The sequence below is a fragment of the Molossus molossus genome, unplaced genomic scaffold (assembly GCF_014108415.1).
Source record: "Molossus molossus isolate mMolMol1 unplaced genomic scaffold, mMolMol1.p scaffold_m16_p_17, whole genome shotgun sequence".
Classification (NCBI taxonomy): Eukaryota; Metazoa; Chordata; class Mammalia; order Chiroptera; family Molossidae; genus Molossus; species Molossus molossus.
This window is the reverse complement of record NW_023425352.1, coordinates 50,684,080-50,711,242: the sequence shown is the minus strand read 5'-3', so window position 1 is coordinate 50,711,242 and position 27,163 is coordinate 50,684,080. Positions and strand designations below refer to the sequence as shown.

The window sequence follows — 27,163 nt, the reverse complement described above, 5'->3', positions numbered from 1 at the left end:
TCCAAAAGGACATCGTCCTCCACCACGGCAACGAGATAAGAGAGCACAGTGCTCGAGGCCCAGAGCTGGGGAGCCAGGTGAGGAGACGACGGGAGGGACCCCACCACTTCCACCCGGGGACTCCGGCCCGGCGAGCCTCGGCGTCCCCGAGGGTGGCAGTACCTGTGCTTAGATTAGTAACCGCACTGAGGAGAAGGGCCTCATAATCACTCTGGCCTTTGCTGTCACTTGGCCCTTCCCCCTGCTACCGAGTCTGGTCATATTTCAGAGGCTAGAAGGGGGCTTTAGGACGGGACTCACGGAGACACAGAACCTCCTCAGAGTCTGTGGTCTCTCGTAAGTATGGAAGGCTGCCTGCCAAAGGAGACGGGGAAACCGGAACCCCCAAATATTAACAGTGGTCAACTCCAGGGGGTGGGATTAAAAATGACTCTATTCAATATGTAATTTTTTAAATTACCTCCGGTTTCTATACCAAATACATGTTATTTCTGAAATAAGAAACACTTAGCCAAAGTTATTTTTACACATGATGTTGTGGATGAAGAGTTCCGGAGGTGGCCGGTGGTAACTGCTGCTCAACGGCATGAATGTACCTACTACTACCGAACTGCACGCTCAGAAATGAGTAAGACAGTAAATTTTGTATTATGTGTTTTTACCACAGTTAAAAATATTTTTTTAAATGTGATAGTGCAAATCTCTAAGGTTTCTTGTCTCAAAATGTACCAAGAAATTCTCTCCCCCCACCAAAGACAGCTAGTTTCATTGTCAAGAATTTATAGACTTGAAAATTACAGAAAAATAAAATGATGACCCTAACAGATAATGATATCTAACTTGCTCAAAGCCTACCCCTCAGCAACACAAAACTACTTCAGTTAAGTCAACGTTCGCCCAGTGGTCACTGGACTGGGTGTGAGGAGCAGCATCCGCCTGCTGGACCACTTATAGGCGCAGAACGTACCCAGTGGGAAAACATCTGCACCCCGTACGAAAGTCATGTCATAAGTAGTCACTGTTCAAACTCACTACAAATACTTAGAATTCACCTTCGCCTTTTACAAGGGCAAAGCCATGTTCTTCGTGGCCACAGGAGGCTTTGGGAGCCAAGGCGTCCAAAGGACAAGAAGGCAGCATGGGGATGAGGCCCTCATCATCAGTGGGGACTGCTTACAACTTACCCCTCTCTCTGGCTCTCAGATGCAAAGTGTCAACAAGGTGCCCATTTAAAAAGGTAATGTCAGCCCGGCCGGTATGGCTCAGTGGTTGAGCATTGACCCATGCACCAAGAGGTCACTGGTTCGATTCCCAGTCAGGGCACATGCCCAGGTTGTGGGCCCGATCCCCAGTGCGGGGCATGCAGGAGGCGGCCAATCAATGTTCTCTCTCATCAATGTTTCTTTCTCTCTCTCCCTATCCCTTCCTCTCTTTCTAAAATCAATAAAGGAAAAAAAATTAAAAATAAAAAGGTAACGTCAGAGGGGACTTTCACAGGAGCCTCTAAATCAGGAATGTGGGCTCTGCACCTACGACCCAAGCTACGGAGAAGATTAAGGTCCCTGATGAGGGCAGGCAGGAGAACTGGAGATGCAGACACATCCCGCCCAGCATTCCTGGCAGCTACGGAAATCTCTAACAAGACTTAGAAATGAGGAGAGGACACTGCAGCGCAGAAGCAACACCAGCGAGAAACGGCTGAGGGCCGCGTACTCCAAGTGGGCAACTCTGACCTTTCTGCCCAGAACTACGTATTGTCTTGTCTGCCAAAAACAACTTTCACTGGGTGCAAAAGCCTGACCTCTGGAGCAGGTCCTGAGCCCCGACGGGTACTGAGTGCCAATCACAGCAAAGGGCAGACTCACTGTGGGTGCGTCTTGTAAAGAGACCCGTCGACACCAACCGTGGTCCGCAGCCTGGGGAGGCCCTTGTTATCTCGGAGGCGATTCAGGATGGCGCCCAGCGTCGCAGCCACCAGGTTGGCCGAGCGGAATGAGACAATGGTGCACACATGCTGGACCGAAATACAGTCGACATCAGAGGGCTCCACTCCCAGGCGGGTCAGGATTTCTTTGGCATTGTAGATGCCTTCCTTATTCCTGTGAAGTTAGAGGCCAGCACTTGTGAGTTAAGAACCTCGTCAGGCAGGGCCAAGCACAGAGGCGAAGGTCTTGGAAAGGTAACCCCATCCCCCATGTGTGCACAGCATAGCATGAAGACAGTCAAACACCGGAAAAGAGCATGTGAAGGGTTGTCTTCGGTAAGAAATACCAGGCAGCACTGTGAAAAACGGCACTATGCTGGGTTACTTCATGCACATGGAAAGAAGTGAGGCGAGACCTCGGCCTCTGAACCGGTGGGAAGACAGCTGCATCCACGGGGCTCTGTGCTCAGGAGGCCCAGGGCAATCTCCGGCGCTCCAGGCCGTGGATGCTCCTGGATGCTGACATCTTTCTTCCTTGATGTCTCCAGGTCAAATTTTAATTTTCTGCATTCACACTTTGCCTGCCTATTGTTGAATTCATTCCAAGGTACTTTGTAGTTTTGTTACTATTATAGTGGTGTCTTACTATTATAGATGGTAGCTTTTAAAATATATATACATATTCTCTTTTTTTCTTTTTTTTTAAGTACTTTTTTTTATTGATTTCTTTTTTAGAGAGAGAGAGAAGCATCGATGTGAGAGAGATGCATCAATCAGCTGCCTCCTGCACGCCCCCTACTGGGGATCGAGCCCGCAACCCGGGTACGTGCCCTGACCCAGAATCGAACCAGGACCTCTCAGTCCCTGGGACGACACTCAATCCACTGAGCCACACTGGCTGGGCTCTTTTTTTCCCTCTAATGTACCATATAGTAAAGTAAGATGTTACCAAAGGGGAAAACTGCAGGAGGGATTGTGGGACCACTCTGTAGTATCCTTGTAATCTTTCTGTAAATCTAAAAATATTCTAAAATAAAAGATTTATTTTAAACATATATACCAATTTTCATTATTGCCAATATAAAGACATATAATTGACGTTTGTATCTTCTCTCCAGACATTTTCCTAACCTCTCCTGTTATCCTATTCACTTTTCTAGATATGTTTCAGTATTACATGCAGATAATTACCATCTGCAAATAATAACACTTTCATCTCCTCTTTCTTTTTTCTCATTCTTATCCCTGTAATTTCTTTTTCTTTTTCTCATTCTTTTAAACACTAGCTAAGACCCCAGGGCAAACTGAACAAAAACGTGTGATACTATCTAGCTCCTGATTTTAAAGAGAACGTTTCTTCTAACATCTGCCCTGGCAGAATGTTTTTAATAGGCATTTTTGCCTTTATTACAGTATACATGCTTTCATGAGCTGGAGTTCAGATGGGTTTTTTTCTTGGTCACCAAAGAGCCAACATCAGAGACATGTCCTGAGTTCGTCACGGCTCTGAAGACAAGCCATGAGCCTCCTGCCCCTCCCACCCAGCGACCAGGAGGCTTGAGGAGACGGAAACTCGGTCCCACGCTCCCGGCTTACTGTAGCTCTGCACCAATCACCCCGAAGGAGCATGATCCCAGGACAAAGCCCAGTACATCACGTGACAGACCAGCAGGTCCAGATAAACTTGCCACTCCCACCAGCCTCCTCTAACCACCAAGCCAGCTGGTACGTGACAGGGACACCTTCTCCCGGAGCCGCTACGAAGCCACTGGCTCTCTCTGCATTTCCAGGGCCTCGGCAGGGGCAGTGGGAATGACCACTTTGTGCGGAGATGAAAGGGTATTTCTCACACCAAGTTGCCCCTAACTTTTAAGCAAGTGGCCCCCCGTGGCTACATGGAGTCTCCCGGACCAGGACTTGAACCTGGTGGCACAGGGAAGCCAGCCACAGGACGGAGTCCTTTAGACGCAGGGGCACCTGACTGCGCCAGACCGCCGCCGGCCGAGTTCACCTTCTCCCCACAGGGTGAAGGCCTGCGACAGTCTCGGCAGAGAAGCCTGGGTTTCTTATGTTGAGGCCAAAAGGTAGCAGACAGGTTGCTGGCTGGACTCTGTCCGGAGTTTGTCTGCCCTATCTCATATGTTAACCAATGTTTCTCAAACATGTGCCAGGGAATACCTCTTCTGGCTGTTCACCAAAGTGAACTGGGTTTTCTTCAATATGCTAATGATACTGTAAAATCTCTAAAGGGAGGAGAAACGTGCAGTATTTCCCAACCCTACTGGCCACAGAACCCTTTCTTCAGGGAACACCTAATCATCTTGAGTCACTAGGGTTCCCTGAGCAGACTGGAGAAGGTCCTGATAGCCCAAGGAGGAATTCCAAACCCAGGCCCTGGGCGGAAGGGAGAGAAGAGGGGCAGAACGAGAGACAAGAGGCTGCTTCTGTACCTAAGTCATCCATGAAGCATATGCCGCTCACCAGAACATTCTTTAATGAGCTGACACCAGGGACCAGCAGGGAGACCAGCCCGGGATGGACAGAGAGAGGAAGCCCTGGCGCTCTCGAGGGAGAATCCCACTCAACCAGGACTCAAGCAGTAGCAAGAGACCTGTCACTCCTCTGCCCCCTTTCCTGCCATAAAGCCCCAAGAGGTGGCACCTACTTTTCAATGGCTGACACATCACTGGTGTTAAACTTCCCTTTGGTCAGGAGCTCTGGGGTGATCCGCCCTTCAAATAAAAGGCCCTCCTTGGCCATCTTGACCAGGATCAATCGAACCAGCTCCCCCAGGTACATGCCACTGACCATCTTCTCAAACCTGCAGGAGAAAAGCACCCGGTCACGTGTCAGGCCCTCCCTACGTACCCACCACTGGGGACCTCGTGAGGAGTGGGACAGGCACAGGAGACGAGGCCTCATCCCTCAGGGGCTCACGGCCTCGCCAGCAGGCACGACCACGCATGTGTGTGATTAAACGACAAGGGGACCATCCTTGGGGATCATCCAGACCCCACACCTATCCCCAGGTGGGCAGCACGAGGAGAGCACCCCCGGAGCAGGGAGGGAAGGCTGCCTGCAGATGGCGGAGGCCTGGTACTTGCTCACAAAACTTCACGCTGTCCTTTCTAAAGGGCTTTCCTCCCCATCACTGCCTCAGGGAGATGGCCCCGGCCTGCAGGAAGGAGGTGGCCAGGAAGCATTCTCTCCATGTCCCAGCGCCGAGGGCCAAGTCTCCTCAGAGAGAAGGCTGAGGAGGGCACGGCGCTGCAATGCAGCCATTCCCAGGACCTGTCATTGCTCACCTCCCTGGCATTCACATTCTCCCCTTCTAGCTAAAAGGACCAAGGAGGCCCTGGCCGGTTTGGCTCAGCGGTTGGAGCGTCGGCCTGCGGTACAGCGAGACCCGGGTTCGGTTCCCGCTAAGGGCACGTACCTCGGTTGCAGTTTGTCCCCAGTCCTGGTTGGTCGTGCGGGTGGCAGCCACTCGATGTGTCCCTTCACATCGATGTTTCTCTCTCTCTCTCTTCCTCTCTCTCCCTCCTGCTCTGTCTGAACAAAAAATGCAAAAATGTCCTCGGGTGAGGATTAAAAAAAAAATTTAAAAAAAAAATAAAAGGACCAAGGAGAATTTGCTTGGAGGGTCCCACTTCTCCTCCACTAACCTCACCTCCAGGGCAGGGCTCTGAGTAGCCAATCGGCTCCTCTCACTGCTCCGGCCACGCGCAGCCACAGGCCGATCGCAGAGTGAACCCTCCCCCGCCTCCCCTGGGAGGGGTGGTGTGAGGCGTGAACTCTGCAGCTGCAGCAGCCATTTCGAGCCCAGTGCTGCAGGGGAGGCTGCCCAACCGGGGCCTCAGTGCCACACCCGAGCCAGACTCAGGCCTGAGGCCGGCTGACCAGGGACCAGGAAGAAAGCCCCCAGCAGGACAGATCAAGGCAGGTCCACATCCGGGCGCTGGCCTGTGCTCCGAGGGAACCCCACTGGCACACCCAGAGCTGGCTGTGACACAGCAAAACAATCTGCTCCACTCAGGGGCAGGCCCGCAGCCAAGGATGCTACTGACCTGAGCACCTGGCTCCCTCATCCGTCAACATGGGCTCAGAGAAACACAGTTCTCATCATTCCTGCTCCTGACAGGCCCAGACAGGCTCAGACAGGATCATCCCAGCCACAGCTGTGTTGAGGATCCCTAGCAGGAGAGAGCCTTTCTGAGTCCTACCTGCCTGGCTGCCACCCCCAGTACCTATTGGACCGGTCCCCGTGCAACCCTGGGCCGAACCTCAGGGCTTGCAGGAGCCGGGCTGCAGCTCCACAGCAGTGTCTCTCCAGAGGAGACAGATGATGCAGATCCAGTGGACTTTCCCTTCATGAGCACCATGCTTTCTGGCCCTTCCACCCCCCATTCCAAACCTCGTGTTAGGTGTCCCCCAAGTCATATAGATGACTAGTAAGGCAAGGTGGGTGGCACTCACAGCTGCTTGCCCGGGTTGAGAGACCCCCGGTCTATCTCCCGGTCGAATTCAGTGCGGATGTCTTCCAGCGCCCCGTCGTCCCCGAAGGCCCCCCACTCGGTGTTGATGCACATCCTGCCCTCGTCACCTTCCACCAGGTCGATGTGCCTCAGCTCCTCCATGTAGCAGGCGTTGGTGCCGGTGCCTTAGAGAGAGACAAGATCAAGAGCCGTGACCACACGAAGTCTCAGGGAGGAGGCAGCGCCTTCTGGAGACACTGGTTAGAGGGATGGACGAGGTGGGTGGAAATTACCGATGATGAGGCCGACTTCACACTGCTGGTCGTCATAGCCACAAGTCATCATGGTCCCCACCGTGTCATTCACCACAGCCACGATGTTGGCATCATAATCCTGGGGACAGGTAACAGGGCATCACCATCCACGCCCACGTGGAAGCAGAGATCACAACCTTGAAGAGAGGTGGTTTCCATAACCGCTGTCGCCCCTGGAGGTGGTGCTGCTTTCATCACCGGCACTCACACGAACGGGGCCAGAGCAGTGATTCAGTTACCGAAACTGCACAGCCCCCTCGATTACCTGGCTTAGATTCTTTTCAGAGTGGATTTCATACACAGAGCCACAGCGCTCTGCAAATCACCCCACTACACCCATGTGCTGACTGCCTGACCGCCCCGGCCCCCATACAGGCCAGCCCTCCTCTGTCAGAGGCAGCCACCCAGCCCCACGGCCTGGCTGCTTCAGCAGCACCTCAGAGAGCTCTGTTTCCAACCCCCCCAACCTTCTGGGCTGGGCACCCTCACACTGTCTCACTGGCCTGGGCCTCAAGACCTCGCACGTGCTGCCTCAGGCCGTGCACTCCTGGCCTCTCCCTGCCCTCCACAGGCCTCGGTCTGGTTTAGAACAGCCTTCTCCCCACCCGTCCAGCTCCACGTGGCCCAGAGAGAGGTTACCCCGCGCTTTTTGATGGCTTTGTCGAGCAGCTTCACCACATCCGCTCCCTCCACTCCGCTGGCTTTAAATCGCTTTGTCCAGGTGATCAGAATGCCCTGCAAAGGAGAGCAGACGGGTGAGACTGGATGAAGGCTGGGAGGCCTCCAGAACCCCCAGCCCTCGGGGAGGCTGCTCGAGGACAGGGGCCAAGCAGAGGCCCAGCGGGACCCAGTGGCTGGCTCCAGATCACACTGGAGACAGGACCAGACTGTCCCACTTCCTGGTCATCCATCTGGGATGGATTTCTCTGGTGGCGGCCACGGGACAGCACCGCAGCCCTGCAGTACTGTCACGCAGGTGCAACCCTAACTGGACGTCAACGAGGGAAATTCAGTGACTACTTGGATTTGAACATAAACCTCGCTGCCATAATAGCCCCAAGGAAAGAAAGAGCCAAACTGAGAAGAGAAAATGCTACAATTAATCTTGGCTAATGAGCCTAGAAGAGGCAGGTCCTGGAGATTTCAGGAAACATGGACTCTATGCATATGATTTATGTCTCTTTCCCAACTTTGGGACTTAACCATTTGAAAGCAGCGGCTCCACTATTTCTCCGATATGACCCATTTCCGTGTATTAATGGAGAAACCTCAAGAAGGAGAGACATCCAGTGGTTATTCACTTGGGAATGTGGAAGGGTAGGAATTTTACTTTTTGCTTTACCTCTTTATATTATTTCAATTGTTTTACATTTTGCCTTTGTATGTTTTTAAATCGAGAATCCTAGAGAAGAAAAAAATTGTTCTATTTGTTCCTCCCGGAATGGAGAAAAGCACTGTGGGTGACGTGGCTGGGTCGTCAGGCCCGTCAGCCGGGTGGGGGTGGGGGTGTGTGACACGGACTCCCCCACTCACTGTGAACGCCACACACCTGCAGGGTGGGCGGAAGGGCAAGTACTGGGGATCATTTGTGGTTCTTCGCTCGGCAGCAGCCCGCAGCTGAACCAGGCTTTCCCAAACCCGTTTTCCTCCCCTCAACCCCACCCCCACCCAGAAATGGACTCCAAGAACAGTCTTATAGAAGGAACATGGGGCTGGAAATCAGAAGACTGGGTCCTCTTCCCCCAGTTCTGCTCACTTCCTGTGGGCAGTTCCCCTAACTCCTTGGAGGGACACTTTGCTCATCTGTGGAGTAAGGCAGCCTTGAGTGGGCACAGGCCCCCCGGTGGGTTAACTGGAGCTGGTGAGCCACTCGTTTTCTGTCAGGTAGCGCAGTCCAGCCTAGGAAGCCGCCCCAGATAGGGGTCCAGGCCTGTAGAGGGGCCCCCGCCTTTGGCTCCTTCTCTGTCCACAATGCCCCTCTGCCAGGCTTATCTGCTCCACCCTGCGAGGATCTCGTGGCCTTGAGGACGTTCCCTCCCACTCCCATAATGCCTCCTTCCCTGGAAGACTGTGTCTTTGGGGGTGCAGTCAGATCGTCTGCTCGCAGTCTCTCCTGGCACAGCCCAGCCAGCACAGGGATGGCATTCGGTCAATAGCTGCTAATGAATGAGCAACAGCAAGCCCATTGGCTTCCTTCCCACCTCTCCCGGTGGGAAACGGGTGTCCCACACTGCCTCTGCCCAGGGAGTGTGACTGTCACGCCTCAGTTCTCAAAAGCCAAGTGACTTGTAGTATCAACAACAGGTTTTGTGAGAGGTTTGGGGAGACACCCTGGAGGTGTCTGAACATCTTGGAGGTGTAGCAATATCAGATTCGAGAGAGAGAGAGAAAAGAAGAGGCAGCAATATCTCAGAAGCCTTTAAACATGTGTGTGTGTGGTGAGGGTCCAGTGGGTGGAAGTTCACTGGGTGGGATGTAGGGCCTGGGACTCTGGTCCTAGATCTGCTATGAATGAGCCCTGTGATCTTGTGGAGGGGCTTGGCCCCCTGGACTCTCAGGCCCCTTGCTCTGACACTGTGTGACTGCAAACTGTACAGAGGTAAGGGCCCAGAGGCATGAAGCAGAGCCCAGGAGAGGGCACTTACCCTCCTGAAACACAGGTACAGGGATACTTCCCAGAAAGGTGGAGAATATTTGTGCCCAAATGTGCCTATTCTGCAGAACAGCAGACGTTACCAGCATAGGCTCGGCTGCTTCCTGGTTGGATGGCCTTGGGCGGGTCCCTAACCCCTCTGAGACTCAATGTCCTCATCTGAGAGGTGGGGATCATAAGCAGTTTGCTCATGGGGGTGTTTGAAGATTATCTGTGTTAACTGTGAAGGCTACATTAGAACGGAGCCCCGCACCCGATGGGCCCTCATAATGCTAACTATCAGAGTTCCTATTATGATTTCATTCACAGGTTGTCCTGCGTGTGTGTGTGTGAGTGCACGCACGTGCGTCTGCGGTTTTTCTGTCTCTCTCTGTAGAAAAGGAACAAGGTAGCAACTACTTGTTTGTATTGCTGCAGCGCTCTATGGTGTACGGCTGTCCTTGCTGAACCAGTGAATGAACACCTGACACACAAGAAGGTGGGTGCAGTAGTCACCCGGAGCTGAAAGGAGACGCAAGGGCCTCTTGGGGGCTGGGGCTAGTGCCCAGCAGGTGCTGAGGCCAGGTGGCATCCTAACGAGACACATGCTAATGAGGATGGCTCCCAGGCAAACAAACAGCATGTCCTGCAACGGATCGAGGGCTTCCCAACCAGGATTGAATTTAATACATGGTTCTCTCTACCTGATGGCCACAAATAAAATTTCCAAAATTACACACACAACTAAAGTAATTGAAAAAAATAAACAGAATATCATCACCTCACATTCATTTCTACAAAGTCTCTAAAAAAATATATAAGACACGCAGGCTATCCCATAAACAAAAGGGAAAAGTGGTCAAGAAAAGGGGTTCATTAGCTTTTCCACTCTGGGGCTTCTGTGGAGCCTGGTAATCCCAGAATGTCCTTACCTCGTCTATTTTGGATTGCCGACAAGGGAAAGAAAATGTGAGTCCCACAGGTAGTTTCTTGTCCTTGATTTTTTTTTTCTCCATGAAGTCTCCCAGGCACTCAGCGACATGGTCGAAAAGCTGGAGGAAGCATGAGAGAACAGTCAGGAGGGAGAAAAGCGATTCAGGGAAATCGTACATAGCACAGCCCCCGGGCCGCCTGCAAAGCCACGCCGAGTGAGTGGTGGAGGCAAGTCCCCAGCACAGCCTGCCCTGTGGGCCAGCACGGCCCAGGAAGCATTTCAAACCTTCAACTAGAGCTGGCCTCTTAGCAGCCACTAATATGTATTATCAGGGTATTGAGGACATTTAACATATTAAAAATGTTTAAAAATATTAAATGTAATTAATAATTTAAGTATTTTTAAAAATTAAAAATAACAGAGAATCAGCTCATCCCTGCATATCAACAGCCTCCATCGGCCAGCCAGGTGGGTGGCTGGCTGGCCCCTGCTCAGGAGTCACTATTCCCATCTCCATTTCCCCCCCGATGTCTGTCTGTACCTACTTCTACCTGCAAATCCCAGACGCTCCACGGGCAGTTCCAGAGCTGCCATAGCACTTGAGTGACTTGGCAATCTTCAGATTACTGCATTTTTACTTTCCTGGAGTACAACAGGCATGCCAAGAAAGTGGCCATCCTAAGTGCAGAGTTTGCTGGGTTCTCACAAGCTGTACCCACCTGTGTCACCAGCACCCAGATCAAGAAACACAATGCTATCAGCACACAGACCCCCCCCCCACGTTGTCCCTTACAGTCGCAGCTGTGGCCACCCAATCGCACAAGGACAATCACCAGCTGCTCTGAACTCCAACCTTCTCGCCTAGTTTTGCCTGCCTGCCACCCAGAAACGGAATGACACTGTGCGCTCTCTATGAATGCCTCCTTTGCTCAGTTACACGTGAGAACCATCCACCTGCTGGGTGTCTGTAGACCGCTCACTCTCACTGCCGCAGAGCATTCTATGGAGTGAGTAAGCCATCATTTATTTAGTGGATTGCAATCTAAGCTTGCCTGCTCCACAACAGTGCCGGGATGTGCATAGGCATCGCAGGACTGGCTACAAAGAGTCCAGCACTGCGTCCCCAGCCTCTGAGTGCAGACTGTCAGTGACAGGAGGCTCACCGCCTTGAAAGCAATCTTCTTGGATCGAATCCCTCCCTATCTCTAAAATATACCCAGAAGTGAACAGACTGTTTCATGTGTGTTCTGACCAGAGGAGAGCTAAGTTGAACTAAGAACTTCCCGTTTCCTTAGCCCTACACCCCACAGTCTAGGGACCTCCCCCCCACATCTTTTTCACATGGCTGTCAGAGCACTAGACTTCCCGTGTGTATGGAACTGACACAACTATGGAGCTTCTTGAAGCCCAGAAGAAGGCAGCGTTGGCAAGGTCACGCCTCACAGTCACAGGAAGCAGGTCCAGCTCCCAGACAAGGCCGCCTGCCTAAAGGCTTTCCTTGCAAGGGTGTCCTTGAGAGGGAGCCGGAAGTCATTATTCCCCACTCCACCTTTCCCCAGCGGTCCCTGACCCAGCTCTAAAGTCTGACTTTTCCGCCAGGGTAAAGAAAACCCTGTCGATGCTGATGCAGGAGACCGTCCCTGAGTCACCAGCACTCAGGCTGTGCCTGCAGCCGGCAACCCCGACCGAGGAGACACGTGACCACCTGCCCGCCCGGCTAAGCTCCCCGCGACCTATATTTGTGAGAGATATAAGCCCACTACTAAGTCCATCAGTGCACCCCACATCATCCGCACTCAGAGGCCCTGGGCTCCCCGGGGCCGCCGGAAGGGAAGGCCAGAGGCGGGCAGGCTGCTGGCAGGGAGAACGTGGCTGTAGAGTGGATTCCCATGAATGGGGTACACCGACCAGCCAAGCTAAACGAGCACCCCAAAGTGCTCCAATAAGAAGGAAACGCAGTATTTTTGGACCACCCACAATCCAGAGGCTCAAGGAGACAGGAAGCCACCCTCAGAACTATGTCAGTGACCAACCAGGGAAGAAAGTTACCCAACCTCTTTGCACTCTAAATTTTAGAGTCCAAAAAACATCTATTTTCTTCTTTTCTGACAACATGCCAGTTATTTTAAAAGTCCCCACACATAGACTCAGTTCCTCTGATGAAGACGGCAAGCAGTGACTAAAAAACGTAAATGCTTCTTATTCAACATCCCCAAAATTAAATAAGTGATGTTTTAAGATTGCATTTTGCTTCCAAAATTATTAAAGCTTAAAATTGCACTGAAACTTCAGATACCGTGTGTGTGCATGCGCGTGTACGCACATGTGTGTGTGCATGTGTGTGCGTGAGTGCGTACGTGTGTATAGAGAGAGAGAGGGAAGAATAAAGCAAATAGTTAATAATTGGAAAGCCAGGATCAAAGGTTATACAGGAGTTCTTCGTACATATCTGAAAACTTTTCTGTAAGTTCGATATTATTTCAAATAAAAGGTTTAAAAATCTATTAAGAATTCCCACACATTTCAGAAGGTGAAATCACAACCCCAAGAATTCAGCACTGTTGCTAGTCTGTGAGTCTGACCTGCTTCATGGGCAAAACAGGGCCCTTTATTTTCCAGAATACTCTACAGGTCAATAAGAAATCTCAGAAAAATGGACCACCCAGTACTTACTTCTAACTTCACACCAAACTTCTGGAACAGATGATCCTGTTTCGTCCCTATTTTTCAACTGCCAACCCTCTCCCTCGTTCCCTGGACCTACCTCCTTGCCCACAGCCCTGACATTTCCTCACCAGTCCAAAAAAAAAGAAGTAAAACAATCAAAACAAAGACAAAACCCAGACTAAGAATGTTCCATGTTGGTAAAACTGTAACATCTGGAACCAGACTGCCTCAATTCAAATCCCAGCTCTATCACTTATGAGCTGTGAGACCCAACGGGCTGGTTACTTAACACTGAGCCTCAATTTTCTCATCTGTGCAATGGGAATAATAACACCTACCCAAAAGGGTTGTTGTGATGATTAAACGAGTTAATATAAAGCACTTACATCAGTGACTTGTATATAACATCCGCCGTGTATCTACTCTAACCCTTCATCACCATCATCATCATCATCACCTTCTTTCTTTGCAGACTGGTCGAAAAGGGCAGAGGAAAAAACAGACAGCAGGAAAGAAAGTGATGGGACTGAGGCTGACAAGATGGCAACTGAGAAAATGGGAACAGAGGCTGGGGGAGATGAGGTCCCAGAGCCAGCAGTAAGAAAGAAGTCACTGTGGGTGGGGGAGGGGCCTGGGGGCTCTGGGACCCTGGGGACGTTGGCCCTGGCCCAGTCCAGGTGGGTGAGTGGTACGGGGAAGGTTGGGAGACCCTGGGGGCCTCCCAGGTGCTGGGTGAGCATATGGATTCTGATTTGTAGAAATAGCCCCTTTGCCCTTTCGAGAAGAGGGGACCGAGGTGAGCAGGGTCTGCTGGGTCCACGTGGGAGACGAGAACAGCGTGGACCTGCCGAGCCTGTGAGAGAGGGCACTTTGTAAACGAGTCCGTTCATTCTTCTAATAGGGTGGTGTGGGTGGTTGGGCCTTATACGGAGTAAAAAAAAAATTATTTTTAATAAAATATAAAAACAAAAAGAAAGAAGTCACTGTAGAAGTGAACGTAGCAAGTATGTACCTGTGGTGGGGACACCCCATTAATTTACAAACCCTGCCAAAGCACACAGGAATGTCTGCAGCACGGAGCGTCCCGGGGTGAGGCAGCAGGCAGAGATGGCTCAACCCAAGGACCAGGGGCCTGACTGTGACCGGTCAGTACTTGTTAAACAGAAAGGACAAGGCTGCCAGGCCAAGGCTGCTGGCCATCTGCAAGGAGAAACAATCAGCAACCGGGGCAGACCCGGAGCCCTAGCAGCGGGCAGCCTTCATGCACGCACCGGACGGATGGGCCCGTTTCTGCAGCCCAGGAATGTAGGATGGGGCAGACCTCAAGGCAGGGCCATCAGTGAGTGATGCAACCCATTCCAGTGGTTCATCTGCTCTGACAGTGTCACGGTTTGAAAAGCTCTTACCCAAAACCCCCAGAAGCAGGTTAAAGGCGGGATTATCCCTTTTCTCAAAAAGGCAGCGTGCCTGCCCCAGGCCCCTCCCGTTAACTGAATAACAAAGTGGAGTCAAGAGGCGATGGCTGCTGGGCCTCATCTCCAAGTCTAACCCGGAACAAACGGGTTTCTGGAGAACTTAGTCACGAAGCTTACTGCGATCACACCCTCCCTAAAGCAAATATTTGGCGATCTGAGTGCATGTCCTGGACAGCGGCCACGACCAACAGGCGCGCTGCAAACTGGACGAGCCAGAACATCCACCGGAGCACGGCTGTCCGAGGCAGACATGGCTGAAACCTGACCCCTGACCACAGGGTCCTCAGCGAGCTCGGGACCCACCACGCGCTGCACCCAGCCGGCGGGATAGGGGGTACGGGTCCTTCAGCCAGCAAAAGCAGGTAGCCCTTCCAGGAGGCACCCTAAAGTGGGTGGGGCTCGGGTACCGAGTGAGAGAGGAGGGATCACGGATTTCCCAATCAAGGCCCTGCCCTTTTTGCTTTCTGCGCCAAGGACTCACAGGAGGCTATTAAATCAGGTGGCCAGGATCCCTTGTAGCCCAAATGAAAATCCCTGCTGCGCCACAGATGACAGCCACACCCTAGGAGGCCTGGGCTTTCGGTGAGGTGGGTGAGGCCACCAATGACTTGGAAGAGAAGTTTTGACCCAAGGGCTCTGCTAAACCTGTGCTGAGGAACGCACCCCAGGATCCTTGGGGAATGAATGGTTTTATCCATTAGGGCTGCCAGGCCTCCCCCTCCACACCCTTCCCCCTGTGAAAGCCCCTGAGCCCCCTCCTATTCACCGTTTACCTGGGAAGTGGGGTCTCTTCAGAAGGTGACACCCTTCCACCCTGCAGTCCCTCTCCACGTGCATCTATGATAAACTCCTTCTCGGGGCTCAGGACACCAGCGCTTTGGGGTCTGGTTCCTGGAGGCGTAGGGACCCACCTGGCTTCCACTGCCATGCATGATGTTCTCCGGGGTGTCATACACCTCAGACTCCATGTGAACGTTATGGTTTTTCTCCTGATTCACTTGCACCCGCAGGATTCGAAAGGATGACCCACCAAGATCCAGGGCAATAAAATCTCCCCTTTCTGTTTAGGAAGACAACAGGTATTGCATCAGATTCAAGTTTTACAAGAAGGCCCCACACTTTGCCACTTCTCCCAGGGTCCGGCCACCCCACCCCCGGTGGCACAGCGCAGCAGGAGCCCCGCAAACCTCACACGTGCTCCCACCCGGCGCCCTGAAAGTACTGACTTAAGTACAAAGCCCCACTCCATCTTTCTCTAGTTCCTTACCCTCTGTCAGAAACAGAACTGCTGTCCATACATTAAAAATAAAAATAGCATTTCAGCCCTGGCCAGTTTGGCTCAGCGGTTGGAGCGTCGGCCTGCGGTACAGAGAGACCCGGGTTCGGTTCCCGCTAAGGGCACGTACCTCAGTTGCAGTTTGTCCCCGGCCCTGGTAGGTTGTGCGGGTGGCACCCACTCGATGTGTCCCTTTCACATCGATGTTTCTCTCTCTCTCTCTGTTCCTCTCTCTCCCTCCCACTCTACCTAAGCAAAAAATGGAAAAATGTCCTCGGGTGAGGATAAAAAAAAAAAAATTAAAAAATAGCATTTCAACTCAGAGAAACCCTGCCTCTGAGGCCATCCCGTAACTTGGGCTCCCTCCATGTCAATTCAGACACCAACCACAGCTAGGCCAGGGCTCCACTTATTCCCCAGGGGATTTTTCTTTAATTGTGGTAAAATACGCATAAAGTTTACCATTGTAACCATTTTTAAATGTACAATTCAGTGGCATTAACTACCTTTCTCAGTGTTCTGCAGTCACCACCACTATTTCCCAAACTTTCTATCACCCCACACAGAAATTCTATAACCATTAACAATAACTCCCCCTTCTCCTCCCTCTAGTCCCTGGTAACCTCTATTCTACTTTCTGTCTCCATGAATTTGCCTAGTCTAGATATTTCATATAAGTGAAATCATACAATATTTCACCTTGGTGTCTAGCTCATTCCATTTTGTTTAATATCACCAAGGTTCAGGAGAGAAAGGTGAAGGGATTAAGAAAAAAAATTTTTTTCCACCTGGCCAGTGTGGCTCAGTGGATTGAGCATTGGCCCAAGGACTGAGGGGTCCCGGTTCGATTCTCAGTCAGGACACATGCCCAGGTTGTGAGCCTGATCCCCAGTAGGGGGCATGAATAAACTAACCAAAGACACTGAATATCACTGTTCTTATCCTCTCTCTCGCAAGTTCCTTGAGGGAAGGACAACTTAGGATTTTTTTGCACCTGCCTTTTGACATCCAGGACAGCTCAATAAACACTTGGCAGCTGCCTGATCACAAAGGTTGGTGGCTCATTCATTTATTCATTCATTCATTCATTCTGGCACCCCTGCATGTTGCTCATTAAGCATGAAGCAGTTATGTCACTGGTTGGTTGTTTTTTTAATAAGCATTTTATTCAGAAATAATTCACGTATCATACAATTCATCCATTTTAAAGTATACAATTTGGTGGGTTTAGTATATTTAAAGAGTTGTGCAACCATCATCACTATTTAATTTTAGAAAGTTTTGACCACCCCAAAAAGAAACCCCATACCCATTCGCTGTCACTCTCATTTCCTCCCAACCCCCTGCTATCCATCAATAACCACTAAATCAATGGTTCTCAACCTTCCTAATGCCCTTTAATACAGTTTCTCATGTTGTGTGTGGGTATATCTGCTTGTGGGCGGACCCGCCTAGAGACATAGAGGAGCCATGTCTCAGTTCCTAAGACCCTCAGAAATCATGTGTTTTCCGATAGTCTTAGGCGGCCCCTGTGAAAAGATCGTTTGACCCCCAAAGGGGTCGCAACCCACAGGTTGAGAACCGCTGCACTAAATCTACTGTCTCTATAGATTCCCCATTTTGGACATTTCATATCAATAGACTCATACAGCCCCAGTGGTGTGGTTGAACGTCAACCCATGCACCAAGAGGTCACTGGTTCAATTCTCGGTCAGGGCACATGTCCAGGTTGTGGTCCCAATCCCCAGTGTGCAGCACGCAGGAGGCAGCCAATCGATGTTCTCTCTCATCGAAGTTTCTATCTTTCTCTCCCTCTCCCTTCCTTTCTCTCTAAAATCAATAAAGAAAAAAAAATTTTTTTTTAAATAGACTCATACAATATGTGGTCCGTTGTGTCTGGCTTCCTTTGCCTACGATGTCTTCAAGGTTCGTCTCTGTTATAGCATGGATCAGTACCTCATTCCTTGGACATGCCAATGCATGGGCCTACCACATGACGCCACTGGTTTTAAACAGCTTCTACGGTCCACAGGAAAGAGACCAAGGGAGAATGCTGGGAAGCAGGTGCCACAGACTTGTGGGAAATTCAGGTCTGTGGAAAACACTATACCAGGTTTAAAAACTGAATTTGGTGTGAGCGGGCTCCTCTCAAAAGGATGAATTACTAAGATATGAAAAGCACTTAACCATCTGCCAACATTCCCTGAGCCTTTCTGTATTCCAGTCGGTAAATGCTCCATATGCATCATCTTCCTCTTAACCCTCTTGACCCTATGGAGTAGGCACTGTTATAATCCCCATTCTACAGATGTGCACACACAGGCTGGAAGGGCTAGGTAACTTAGACAAGCACACACCAGTAAGCAGTAGAGCCAGAATTCAAATCCAAAGCCCAAATTCATAGCTGCCTCCTGGACAGATCATGGGACAGGATCCCACGGATGTCCTCAGAGGGAGACTTCAGCACGTCAGGACTGGCTGTGTTCCTTTCTGGGGGGTCCTCAACATCCATGACTCCTTGCAGCTTTGGGTTTGGTTTTGCTTTATTCTTTAGTGAAGCTAATGGAAACTGAGTCTGGTGAGCAACTAGAAACCACTTGTTCCTTGGGGGGATGAAGGCACAAAAGTGAGCACCATGCTAGGATAAAATTACAAATGTTTTTATTTTGTTTCAAGGTGTAGAGAATTAGTTTACTGGTTTAATGTTTAAATAACCATTTATTTCACATTTTACACCGGTTCTTCATCATAACTTTAAAGAAAATAGCATGGGAGTGTTCTAGATGCCAGCTTGGTCAGAAGTCCCAATCTGAGTTGACTCCAAGGCCTAAGTGAAACAAGTTTCCTGTGCTCAGGTTCAAGGTGATGGAGGAGGAGCCTGCTGAACAGTGTCAGTGTTGACAGCAGGTAAGAGCTTTCAGCCTCTCCTGCAGGACGGGTCAGGTTTCAGGCAGTACCTTCCCAGGACCCAGGCCTCAAGTGTTTCAAGCAGGATAAGTGAAAACGACCTTAGCCGCCTATGATCCAGGAGGAGCCTGGCCTTAGGGAGCCTGGGACTGGCCCACACTTCTGCAGCTCTGCAAACACCCCTCCATGGCCCAGCCTCCTGCTCTGGACATCTACCCCAACTCTGCTGCTCCTCCCTTAACAAGCACAGGTCAATGCAGTCCCCAGGAGTGAGAGTCAGAAAAGGCAACAAGACAATGCCAAACACTGGACACTCCACACACCTGGGAGTGGGGATGGATGGTGCGAGGGGGCCTTTCCCTGCAGGCGGGCAGGTGGCAAAGGGTCACTGTCAAGCCCAGTGTAGCTCCTGATCCTTCCCTGAGCAGTGACCCCTGTGCCAGGGTGTGTTTGTGCTGAAAGAAATGGCATCCGGCACCTCTTTCAATCACATTTGCAGCTTGGGAAACGTCCAACAAACATTAACACACTTTCTCAGTCTGCAGATTAGGAAGCTCCAACCAAACCAGCTGAATGACTTGCCCGTGATCACACCTGTGGCAAGGCCAGGGCTGCTCCCTTTTCTCCGTCGCTCATCTTCATGCAAACACGGTGATGCTCATTGTGTTTTATGGGTCTACGTCCTGTTTTCCTCAGTTGGATGATAAGCAAAATGAAAGAAAGGGCAACTTAACACGCTTCCCTCCCTCCCCAGAACTGAGTCCTGCACCTGGCCGGCCATCGGTAAGGGTTTGCTGCTGGTGCAGTAAGAACTGCCTGGGCCAGATACGTGGTCTGAGTGGTCCTCTTCTCTGCCATGCAAAGGACAAGGGACAACTTCTGGTAAAGGCAACAAGATATCTGGTAAACTTTGTTGGCTATCTAGCATCTCTGTAGATAATGTTTTATATTTGAGGTTGGGGGTGGGGCTGACTCCCCTGCTCCAGATCCAAGGGACCAATGTGTGACCCAGACGCATCCAGAGTCACCCATCCTGGCCACTATGATTGGTTCAGGATGGGCACAGGACCCACACCAGCCAATCATCACCCGCCTCAAGACCATCACTGGGATGGCCAGCTCCGGGGCGAGGTGTCACGGGGACTGCCAGGGCTGTCTCCACCATGCGGCAGAGGTGGCCTGTGAAAGAAGCCAACACAGAGACTAAAAGAATAAGAGACAGAGCCAACTTACAAGTAGATTTCCCAGTTATATGAACCTAGACTTTGACCTCTTTTGTTTATACAAATTAAAGTTCGATTTCTTTCAGCTATAACCAGAAAGCTCCCAAGTTCAATATTCTCTTTTTTTTAAAAATCCTCACCTGAGCATATGTTTACTAATTTTTTTTGAGAGAAAGGAAGAGTGGGGGGAGGGGGGAGAAACATCGATCAGCTGCCTCCCATATGTACCCCAATGGAGGATTGAACCCACAACCTTTTTCTGTGTATGGATGTTGTGGCACGAGAGAACCGAGAGACCACCAGAGCCAAATTAAAGCCAAATAGAGAGCAAAGCCGGCCGGCGACTGACCCCGAGTTCTGGGAGACCAGCCCTGGGGCCTCCAAATGTTGTGGTGCAACCGAGTCAAAGAAAGACCACTAGAGAATTGAAGTCCAAATAAGAGCCGTTTATTAGCCGGCCGGCGTCTGATTCCGAACACCCCTGTGACAGAGTCTTCGGAATCAGCCCCGACATGCTTCATTACCTGCCTTTTATACCTTACAGCAAATAGGATCTTCTGGATATAATGCCCAGGGCCACAGCAATGCTGTATTGAATTAGTTTGCTGTACAGATAGCAGGAGCACCCAGGCACACCCAGGAACACCAGGCACACCCAGGCACACCCAGGAATACCCAGGAATACCCAGGCACACCCAGGAACACCCAGGTATTTCAGGTATTTCAAGGTACACTGGGTCACACTTAGCCCCGAGCTGCACAAACACAATGCAAGCCTGATTCCTTGAGATTGTGGGGAAGGTCGAGTCTCTGACTCAAGACCTCCAGGCTCCGTGGACTCTGTCAGACACGTAATCAGCTCCCAACAATTTCTTGGTCCAGAGAGTATTCCATTTACTGAGGTTATTTTGACTGAACAGGTTCAGCTAGAGGGCACACAGTGACTTTCCCAATCATCAATTATGGAGCAGCACAATAATATACCAATCATCAATTATGGGGTTATAAACATGCCAGCACAGGATCAACACTCCAAACAACTGAGTTGCCTGGCTGGAGCCCCAGTTCAATATTCTCTGTTAGGGAATGAGCCCCCCAAATACTTGCCCTTATAACATAAGGGTCTATAACCCCCTCAGGTTGGTTCCTGACGCAGGGCTGATATATCCAGCCAGCCCACTGCAGAGACACCAGAGCTGCCATCTGTGGGGTCATCGGCAGTTCGTGGGGTACTGAGGTGGGGGTGAGAGCCCGCCTTTACTTCCCCTTTATCTGCCTGCCCTGCCCACAACATCACAGAAATACCAGTGAATTCTAAAAAAACTCTGCATCTTTCCTCCAGGGTTAGACGTACGCACTTAGGCCTGATGGCTGGGGGTCCCCTGGCTGCCCCATCAGTGGGGAAGGGCCTTCCCAAAGAATTCTTACCAAGTCAGTTGTTAAATTACAATAATGAAGAGGAGGACAATGGCCCACTGTAACGCTCATGATGGTTTGCACTTTCCAAAGCACTTTTGCAGCCTGGAGGGCCAGGGTTATTTATCATGCCCATTTCACAGATAAGGAAACAGAGGCTTAGAAAAGTCCGCTGACTTCTCCAAGGTCACACCGATAATGATCCGCATAGTCAGAGATGAATCCAGCATTCTGGGCTTTTATTTTATGTTATTTTTTTCTTTTCACTTCAGCTTCTCTTTGTAGTGATGGGCTTCCCTCCAACTTCCTCTTCAAATCTTGGGCCTCAACCTTCCTTCCTGCTGCTGGTGCCTCCTACTTACGACTGCTTCCCACATTTCCCATTCCCACCGAAGCCAGGAGAACGGCTCTTCTGGAGCCGGCTCATTAAACAAACATCTGAAGGGCCCCTGGCAGCTCCCCACTTTCTAATGACAGCCATTATTACCAGCGAATAAAAGAAAACAAACACTGGACAGATGTCTCTCTTGAGTCCAGGACTGCGCTGGACTGCAGGGCAAACAGAACTCGTGCCATCATGAAATGCCTGCTTCATCCTGCTCAATGAGTTAATTCTGCACATGCGAGATGAGGGCTTTCCCTCCTGTCTGCAATCCAGATGCCTGGTGAGTACAAAGAACAATGAGAACGAACACTAGACATTCAGGAGATTTCACAGACGGGAAGAACTTCATCCAAACATCTTCCCAGATAAGGAAACTGAGACAGAGACAGGTGAGTGACCGGTCCAAAGGCGGAGGGAAAAAAAGGAAACGGTTTCCTCCCTTTGGCTGGGAAGTGGTCCTACGTATATTTGGAGGTCAACAAATTAACGATGAAAAAGAAAAAGAAATGAGCAGTGACTGCCCCACAAATCAAATGTTTTTTAACTTACCCTTTGGTTAGAGCATGCTAGGAACCATGAAGCAGAAACAAAGAGATACTCAACTGAATTTGCCCTCAAAAGCTTACAATATAATTGGTATTTATAATATTCTTAAGGATAAATGAGAAGAGAGAGAAAAAAAGAAGTTTTACAAATGAAACATAGTGACCGGGGCCTTCGAAGGAAGACTGGGCCACTTTGAAAAGAGACATCTGGCCCGGCCGGTGTGGCTCAGTGGTTGAGCGTTGACTCATGTACAAGAGGTCGCTGGTTCCATTCCCGGTCAGGGCACATGCCCAGGTTGTGGGCCAAATCCCCAGTGGGGGGCATGCAGGAGGCGGCCAATCGATGTTCGCTCTCATCGATGTTTCGATCTCTCTCTACCTCTCCTTTCCTCTCTCTCTAAAAATCAATAAAGAAAAAAAATTTTTTTAATGAAAAAAGAAAAGACACATCTGTTCAGCCATGTCACCAGAATAAAAAGGCTTCAATATCTTCCTTCTTTAATTTATTATCCAAACCTTTCCTATTCTAAGAAAAATATGCACCAGCTAAAAGCTGTTTAATGCACAGATTACTGAAGGGCAATTAAAGAAAAATCACTACCCATAAAAGAGGTCCCACGGTAAGAAAGTTAATCAAAGTGGGCTGGTACATTTACAAAAATCCAGTAGATTTCCAAAACTCTGAGTCCAGGCCGCCAGGCAAGGTCCTCGGGGAAGGACAGGCTCGTCTGGCCCTTCGGCCGGAAGTCCTGTGACCCCCGCGGGGACAGCAGTGCTTCCACCCCTCCTTCGGTGGTTTGGGATCACCACTCATTCTGTGGCTGACTAATTACACAGTTGAAGCAGTAATTAACATTTCCAAAAGGGAACAGCACTGTGGTTTACTATGAAGGAGACCTGCATTCTGACTACTTCAAGGGACCTTCTGGTTCTCGGTCGACAAGTAAGCAGAGGTGAAGGTGGTGGCACTTCTGTCACAAAGGGCAGGGACAGGACTCGGGGCAGGTATCCGAGGCCCGGGCATCAATGTGCTTGTCTGTGTGGGGCTGTAGGGGCCATTCCATGAGGAGTGTGGGCCCGGGGGCACCCAAAATGAACTCACCCATGAATGGACCCATCCGTGAATAATAGGAACAGCAGCAGGGAGAAAGGTGTGTTGTGGCTGCATTGTGTCCCCCCAAAAGATATGTTGAAGTCCTAACCATTGCACCTAAAAATGTGACCCAATGGGGAAGCAGAGTCTTTGCAGATATAATCAAGTTAAGAAGAGGTCATTAGTGGGGTCTTAATCTGACTGGTGTCCTTAGGCGAGAAAAATGTCACATGAAGACAGAGACGCAGAAAGCACATAAGATGACAGAGGCAGACTGGGAAGAAACAGTGCACATCCAGAGACACCGGACCATCTGGCCAGTGTGGCTCAGTGGTTGAGCATCGACCCATGCACCAAGAGGTCGCTGGTTCGATTCCCAGTCAGGACACATGCCCAGGTTGTGGGCCAAATTCCCAGTGGGGGGCATGTAGGAGGCAGCCAATCAATGTTCTCTCTCATCGATGTTTCCCTCTTTCTCTCCCTCTCACTTCCTCTCTCTAAAATCAATAAAGGAAAATAAAATTTTAAAAAATAATTAAGTAAGTAAAATAAAAAAAGAGACGCCCGGACCACCACCAGAAGCTGGAAGAGGCAAGGAAGAGCGTACCTAGAGTCTCAGAAGGACCATGGCCCTGTGACACCTTGATCTGGACTGCGAAACGGTGCCCTCCTGTTATTTAAAGCCACCAGTTTGTGGTTCTTTCTATAGCAGCCTCCGAAACTAACACAGGAAGAAACAGTCCATGGGTGAGGGGAGCACTTAGGGGTGCGGGGAGAAGGGGCAGAGCCCTGAGCGCAGGGGAGCAGACCGAGGCCCTCTGCACAGGGCACTGGGTCCCTGCACTTCAGGGCTTTGGTCTCACCTCCTCCTCGCCCTCCTGTTCTTAACAGCACTCTGTGCTCCCAAAGGCCCCAAGCAGCTGGCCCGTCCTCACTGCAGAAGAGACAGGCTCGAAAGGAGTCATGGGGCCCAGGCTCCTGGCTCTCGTTCCACAAACCCTAGGACTGAGCCCCAGCACAGCGGAGTACCCCATCTGTCATCAGACCTGACACTCCACTGACTGTGAGACACATCATTATTTCACATAACATGAAGAAGAAGAAAATGCTGCCAATAGCAATCATAAGAGGTTATTATTGTGTAATACATCGCTGACTTCAGAGATACTCAGATAAAAAATTACCTCAAAATAAATGAAACATAAGGGGGGGGGGGGATCAAACAGGTTTGGTGTCACGGCTTATGTTACTTGGTGTCTGCTATGACTCCACGACGGGACTGCAGAATGTCGACTTCCCCAGATGAGTCCGAGTTCAGAGGCTTGTTCTGAATAGCAGTTGATGGGGGGCAAATGGCTAGATTACTAGTGTACTTGGATCATACTCTGAGACCCTCAACCTGGAAATGATTTGGGAAGGAGGGAGGGAGAGCATCACCTGCTGACATCTGGTCCTAGGACGGGGGCTGGCTGAGGGGTGGGGTCAGGAGGAAAGGGAAGGGGACTCCCTGGATGTGTTAGCCCTGGGGCAGTCACACAGTATCAGGTGCCCTGAAGACATCAGGTATCCTTCTGAGGTCTTCCAAGCAAGGGGGGCCATTCCTACCCACTGCCCCCCCATCCTCTTCGCTCAGCTAGCAGCAGACCAGCCACGCCTCTCCTACAGAACTCCAGAACTCCTCTAGTTAATCCAGAAAAGTCTCAAAGGCTCCAGGGCTGGGGAAATGCAGAGTGAACTACAAAGCCAGAAACATCAGAACAAAACCCAGGGCACACCACAGTCCAGTCACTGATGTCCAGGATCTCTCTGGTAGTTATTAGAACATGAAACTGCTGGTAACCAAGACCTTAAGGAAAATCAAAGAATGGAGGTGGAGCAGATTTTCAATAGTCAAGAACCAGCAGAGATACAAACGCCAATGTGTGTGCATGAAGCAAAGCCCAGCGGTGGCCACAGAGCAAACAGAGCACATGCCCTTCCTCAGCATCTGAGTCTTCCCGGACTTCTAAAGGCACAGCAGGACTTTCCCACAGGCCCTGCCCTGGCCCATCTTTCGGGCAACAGCTGCAGTTTTCCTGACGTCCATTCTGCAGGCTGCATACTTGATGCCCCAAACCTCAGCCTACACGAGCCTCCAGAGCAAGGGGTGAAGGCTGTGCTCTCAGAGTGGGTAGTCACAACCCCAAAACAAACTTGAATTCCTTCTCTCCCTCTCTCGCATACCTGTGAACCCCAGCTGGCATGCACAGAACACAGCTCAGAGAGGGGTTCCTGCCCCTGCACACTACTAACTGCAGGTGCACTGGACAGAACGGCCTCCATGAGCGGGCCAGGCTGTGCCCTCAGCCCCCACTCTGCCAAGTGCAGGAGCTGAGTCCCCCAACTCTCCACTGAGACACACACGGGCCACACAGACACAACCAACAGGATCATTTTTTTCTTCTATTCTGTCTCCCTTCGCCATTTCTCTGCTTTGGGGGCTACCTTGATTTAGCATCTGAGAAATTTGTTCAGATAGGGACTTGAACCTCCACTCTGAGTCTGAGTGCCACCTGGTCACTAGGATTGCTACATATTGAAAGGAGGCCTTGGTGTCCTGACGGAGAGAATCTCCTAAAATGAACTCTTCATTTGTTCTGGAGCCTTCCATGTTCTGGAGACACAAGCATCTCTAAGATTTACACAGCACCTGTATGATCTATAAATACTTCCCTTTCTTATCACAAGACACTAGACAGTCAGGCCAATGAGGGCAGGTCAGCCCTGTTTAACCATGGCATCCCCAGTGCCTCACACATGGTAACTGCTCAGCAGACCTATGTTGGATGGATGGATGGATGGATGGATGGATGGATGGATGGATGGATGGATGGGTGAGTGGACGGATGGATGAACAGATGGACAGGAGAACAGATGGATGAAATGGTAAATGAATGAATGAGTGAGTGAGTGAATGAACAAAGAAACTAAAGTTGGAAGAATGTTTCTACAGAGCATTCAGCCCTTGGAGCCAATCTCTGGATGAGAGACTCACCTGAACCATCAGGAATGGACCTTACAAACGTTGGTAACATCTTGATTGTGGCTGTCGGATTACAATCCCGGGAAAGACCATTCTTCATCTCCTTCATGAAACGAGTCATGATATCTATCAGCATTTCATCAGAGAGCCGCATGGAATAGAGATACTTGTCAATCTGGGGAAGGATGAGAAGGAAGGAGAGTGAGGCCAAGCTGAGAAAGGTCATTTCAGTTCAAGTTTGGCTCAGGGAGGACAGGGCAGGTGAGGTGCTCACCTGCCTAAGACAATCCAGCTCCCGCAGGCACCTGACCACCCATACCGGCACATCACAAGACAGGAAGTCATGCAAATGCCATCAACCACCATCACTCAGATCACCCTTGCAAGTGCTCTGAGAACCAATTATCTCCAAGGTCCTGTCAAGCCCTGAATATTACATAGAGGCTGCCCTTTGATGCCCTTTAAGGACATGCCAGAGGCACTGTAAGCCTCCACACAACTCCTTCCCTCTATGGCAAGTGGCTGGCTTATCCTCACATGAATGGAAGTGCTACAGAGGTTAGGAATGAGAGCACCCAGGCCAGCAACCTGGGGTTCAAATCCCAACCCCATCACTTAACAGGTATGTGACTTTCAGGTTCCTTGACTGAAAAACTAAGATGATAAGCAGGAACTCACTCACAGAATATTGTAAGATCAAATGAGATGAAGAAGCACTAAAGACACAGAAAGTGTTCGATAAACATCAGCTGTTATTACTGACGTGAGACAGTGGGGCTGACGGGTTTCCTAGGGTGTGATTCTAGGTCGGTAGAAATAGGGCCAAAGGGCTGGAATCCTTCAGAACACGGGGCAGCAGGCCCACAGCAGATGCC

General features: G+C 50.5%; 1 protein-coding gene across 5 annotated transcripts in view; it reads right to left on the bottom strand.

Moving 5' to 3' along the window:
• Positions 1-27,163, bottom strand: part of HK1 (hexokinase 1) — a 68,835-nt gene that overhangs the window by 15,762 nt on the left and 25,910 nt on the right. For all 5 annotated transcript variants that reach the window (XM_036265613.1, XM_036265612.1, XM_036265610.1 and 2 more), the window contains exons 2-9: positions 26,301-26,463; positions 15,333-15,481; positions 10,278-10,397; positions 7,353-7,448; positions 6,693-6,792; positions 6,401-6,584; positions 4,590-4,745; positions 1,866-2,099 (exon numbers count right to left, since the gene is read on the bottom strand). In XM_036265613.1, the coding sequence (XP_036121506.1) occupies positions 1,866-2,099; positions 4,590-4,745; positions 6,401-6,584; positions 6,693-6,792; positions 7,353-7,448; positions 10,278-10,397; positions 15,333-15,481; positions 26,301-26,442 (1,181 nt within the window). In that variant the 5' untranslated portion in view covers positions 26,443-26,463. The remainder of the gene's footprint in view (positions 1-1,865; positions 2,100-4,589; positions 4,746-6,400; positions 6,585-6,692; positions 6,793-7,352; positions 7,449-10,277; positions 10,398-15,332; positions 15,482-26,300; positions 26,464-27,163) is intronic.